This window comes from Sardina pilchardus, unplaced genomic scaffold (genome assembly GCF_963854185.1).
Source record: "Sardina pilchardus unplaced genomic scaffold, fSarPil1.1 HAP1_SCAFFOLD_177, whole genome shotgun sequence".
Lineage (NCBI taxonomy): Eukaryota > Metazoa > Chordata > Actinopteri > Clupeiformes > Clupeidae > Sardina > Sardina pilchardus.
The window spans coordinates 10,001-15,000 of NW_026910877.1; the positions used below are offsets into that span (position 1 = coordinate 10,001).

General features: G+C 46.8%; 1 protein-coding gene across 1 annotated transcript in view; it reads left to right on the forward strand.

Moving 5' to 3' along the window:
- Positions 1 to 2,187, forward strand: part of LOC134074314 (intestinal mucin-like protein) — a 9,170-nt gene extending 6,983 nt beyond the window's left edge. The window contains exons 8-9 of the mRNA XM_062530429.1: positions 1,154 to 1,395; positions 1,993 to 2,187. Of these exons, the coding sequence (XP_062386413.1) occupies positions 1,154 to 1,395; positions 1,993 to 2,187 (437 nt within the window). The remainder of the gene's footprint in view (positions 1 to 1,153; positions 1,396 to 1,992) is intronic.
- Positions 2,188 to 5,000: the final 2,813 nt, after the last annotated feature.

Sequence of the window (5,000 nt, forward strand, 5' to 3'; positions counted from 1 at the left end):
GCCAGGCAGCTCCAGTGGTACACTTGGGGGGCATCTTTATAATCATGCCACCCGCTCAACCAGGCAGCTACAGTGGTACACTTGGGGGGCATCTTTAAAATCATGCCACCCGCTCAACCAGGCAGCTCCAGTGGTACACTTGGGGGGCATCTTTAAAATCATGCCACCCGCTCAACCAGGCAGCTCCAGTGGTACACTTGGGGGGCATCTTTAAAATCATGCCACCCGCTCAACCCGGCAGCTCCAGTGGTACACTTGGGGGGCATCTTTAAAATCATGCCACCCGCTCAACCAGGCAGCTCCAGTGGTACACTTGGGGGGCATCTTTAAAATCATGCCACCCGCTCAACCAGGCAGCTCCAGTGGTACACTTGGGGGGCATCTTTAAAATCATGCCACCCGCTCAACCCGGCAGCTCCAGTGGTACACTTGGGGGGCATCTTTAAAATCATGCCACCCGCTCAACCCGGCAGCTCCAGTGATACACTTGGGGGGCATCTTTAAAATCATGCCATCCGCTCAACCCGGCAGCTCCAGTGGTCCGCTCAACCAGGCAGCTCCAGTGGTACACTTGGGGGGCATCTTTAAAATCATGCCACCCGCTCAACCAGGCAGCTCCAGTGGTACACTTGGGGGGCATCTTTAAAATCATGCCACCCGCTCAACCAGGCAGCTCCAGTGGTACACTTGGGGGGCATCTTTAAAATCATGCCACCCGCTCAACCAGGCAGCTCCAGTGGTACACTTGGGGGGCATCTTTAAAATCATGCCACCCGCTCAACCAGGCAGCTACAGTGGTACACTTGGGGGGCATCTTTAAAATCATGCCACCCGCTCAACCAGGCACTATCCTGCCGCCACCAGGCAGATTTCGATCCAGTTCTATTTCTGTCGTGCCGCTTAATAATATCCACTGTTTATCCAATGCTCAGGAATATCCATTGTTTATCCAATGCTCAGTAATATCCTTTGTTTATCTAATGCTCAGTAATATGCATTGTTTATCTAATGCTCAGGAATATCCATCGTTTTATCTAATGCCCAGTAATATCCTTTGTAATATCTAATGCCCAGTAATATCCTTTGTTTATCTAAAGCTCAGTAATATCCATTGTTTATGCGAGTGTGACGTACAAGTCTCTATCTCCCACAGGTGTGTGTACTGTCTCTGGAGACCCCCATTATCGGACCTTCAGTGGCACATATTACGACTTCCAGGGTGACTGTACCTACACATTGGTACAGGAGCTGTTGCCACAGCAACAGCTCAGCATCGTGGTGGACAACTTCTATTGCTTCCGCCCATCGACTGTGACCTGCGCTAAAGGGATCGTTATGAAATTCCGAAACCACACTGTCTCCCTCGCCCAGCAGACTGTTTGGAGCAAACCAACAGTATGTGCTCATAGGTCATATAATCATGCTTACGGTAGATTCTCTAACTTGCATAGCGCAGAGATTGCACTTAAAGGGATATTCCGCCATTTTTGGAAATACGCTCATTTTCCACCTCCCCTCGAGCAAAACAATCGATATTTACCTTGTTCCCGTTCATACAGCCATTCTGTGAGTCTGACGATACAACTTTTAGCTTCAGCCTAGCATAGATCATTGAATCGGATTAGACCATTAGCTTCTCGCCTGCTAGCTTCATGTTTAAAAGTGACTAAGATTTCTGGGAATTTTCCCATTTAAAACGTGTCTCCTCTCAAGTTAGAAAGTGCAATAAGACCAACTGAAAATGAAACCTGGCGTTTTTCTAGGCTGATTTGACATGGAACTACACTCTCATCTGGTGTAATAATCAAGGCAACTTGCAAACTACTGGCACTACTACTGCTTGTTGTCTATGGGGACTATTTTCAGATGCTGCGTACGATATCACTGCGCCTATGTACGTTTGCAAGTTGCCTTGATGGATGGATTCTTATGTTAGAATGTTCAGAGTTTCCCTGCTGAAGGGCTGATGATGCCTCCATGTGTCCACCCCAGGTCAGCCTGAACATGAAGCTCGTGACCCCGCCCCACTGGGAGGACGGACTCCGCTTTGAGACCAGTGGGAACAGGGTCTCTGTGTACATGGAAGAGATCCGCTCCCACGTTTCCATGGAACCCGCTGCCCATGTGACCATCACCCTGGCGATGGAGCACTTCCAGAACAACGTGGAAGGACAGTGTGGTGAGTGACCACAGGGCTCAGCTGATTGGGCCAGAGGCATGGGGGGGGGGGGGGCATGGGGGGGGGGGGGGGAGGGTTTAGGGAGAGGAGAGAGGCATGCCGGGGGGGGGGGGAGGCTTGGGGGGGGAGGGAGAGGCATGGGGGAGAGGGGAGAGGCATGTCAATCAAACGTTTACTATAAACTTAGGATCCAGATAAAAGAGATGATATACAATGTGTTATGGCATACATGTTTGAGTTGTGTAGGAGTACAATATTGTTGAAATATTAGTTTGAACAGCATAGCTTTTTGTATTCAAATTGCTGCTGCGTATCCAGGTAGCCTGGTAGCGTGTTCTATGCTAATCACTATTGGTTATCTAAATCCCTTGGGAGCATATGTCAATGTTATTCACATATGCTGTTGTGCATTTGATAATGTAGAAGCATGTTAAAATAAGAAAGGACACATTTTAATGCAATATTTTCTTTTGCATTTATTTGCAGTTTTATAAAATTGAGATTCACTGAACTGAATAATTAAAGTAAAAGTCATATATGTGCTTCTGTCTGGGAGGTTCTTGGGAATATGTCAGCTGTCTGTCTAGTTCAGCAAACAGTTGAGGACAGAACACAATGAGTTGCATGTACTGTAGAATATATGCAGTAACTTTAATTAGTGCACAGATAGAGGAGGTGCAGAAATGCAAGTTGTAATTATTGTTTAGATTTAAAATATATGTATGAGTGAGTGTTTGCATATCAGTTCATGTCCATGCACAATGTGTCCAATGTAGGTGAGTGTGGAGGCAGCTCTTGTGTGCGCCCTGGTGGCGTGAGAGAGGATAACACCTGCTGTCCACAGACTGCAGCGGACTGGCTTTACCCCGACCCCAGCAAGCCCTTCTGCACGGACGCACCGCACAACATGTCCTGTCACCCCGATCCACACCTACCACCGACCCCCTGCCCACCGCTCTTCAAAGCCGCTCTTGTCTGCGAAATCATTGATCACAGGTGTGTGTGTGTGTGTGTGTGTGTGTGTGTGTGTGTGTGTGTGTGTTTTATATTATTATATATTCTATACTATTCTATAACAAGTTGGATAGGTTAGAGTCAGAGGTGCATTTGTGTATTTCGGGGTCCAAGCAGCTGCGGGAACCTTATAGTTTTTGTTGTCATTATTTTTCTCTGACTAAAAGTGGTTGTGCGGCAAAACCCATAAGGGCTAGAGCTCGGTTTCACTTAGGCTCCAGACCATGATGTACTGCACCTATAGGTGGAGCTATCATAATCAACATTTTTGCTCATATCTCATGTACGATATAGCCTGGGTATTCCCATGCTGCCTTGCACGCGATTTGATTCAGGCTGCTGAGGCAGCCTGGAAACCACCGCCCTAATTCCGCCTCAGCTAGGGGACCAATTGCAGAATGGGGGGGGGGGCAGCAGACAATGACGACGTTTAAGCAACACACCAAAGCTTGTATTTTGGTTAAGAACCAAAACAGCTTTTGTTCAAATCTACACACTTATCACTAAGTACTGACAAATGTAAGGTTCATTTATAAAAATTAATTTTGAAGTATTAAAATGCTCTACATATGTCAGGCTTATTCATACGACTGGCTAGCCTATGAGCTACGCACAGACGCATTTGATAGACATCCGTAGTGCCCAATAGACGGCTCTCTGCATTCGTAAACCATGCCTCAAATATGAGAAATTAATGTTCCGTTCCCAGACCACGTCTCAGTGAGATGTGGTGGGGTTAGCCAGGCTACATGTCTAGTCTCAAAATCCCTGTGTGCTTTTGATCGTTGCAACAATCTTTTTAAATCTTTTTTCTTTGTTTTTATTATTATGTCCTTAAAGAGACCCTATGCAACTTTTTCATAGTCATAAAATCGGTTAGAAATCGTTGTTTTGCTTGACTGACCAGTTTTATCGAAAACAGTAATATTTCCTCCCGCCCCCAGTGTCCCTATCCGCTATTGCAACCTTGCAGTTTGTTCAGGAGACGATCGCTCCTTGTTTACATCTGGAAGGCTGAGACGAGAAAAAACACGCTTGCAATTTATATATTTATATACAGTATAGCCTATGTATACATATACACGCTAAAGCTGTCGGGGAAGCTCTGCAGAGAAATATGCAAGCATAAAACGAGCGAAAACGAAAAACGAAACCGAAACCGGAGATGAAATCGCCAAGCCTGCATAGTTTCTCTTTAAGTATCAAGGCTTCAACTGCTTGGACCCTGTCAATTGCCGCTATTCAGCTTTATCTCAGTACACACACAGCTTTACATCTGTGTGTGTACAGTATACTGTATACACTGTATTAAGTGTGTGTGTGTGTGTGTTTGTGTCTGTCTATCTATCTGTCTGTCTTTAAAGATGTGTCTAACTGTCAACACCATGCCTGTCTCTCCCCCCCAGTGTGTTCGAGGAGTGCAGGAAGTTAGTGGATCTGGAGCCCCTGAAACGCAACTGCAGGTTTGACGTGTGTGAGACGAGGATTGCGGCGCTGGCCTGTGGCATGTTGGCGCAGGCGGCAGACGAGTGCCTCAGAGTGGGCATCTGCGTGGCATGGCGCCACCTGACCGCCGGCATCTGCAGTAAGTGTTCACACTAGCACCAGAGCTGAGACTAAGGCACACATGTGCTGAGACTAAGGCACACATGTGCTGAGACTAAGTCACACATGTGCTGAGACTAAGTCACACATGTGCTGAGACTAAGTCAGACATGAGCTGAGACTAAGTCACACATGTGCTGAGACTAAGTCACACATGTGCTGAGACTAAGTCACACATGAGCTGAGACTAAGTCACACATGT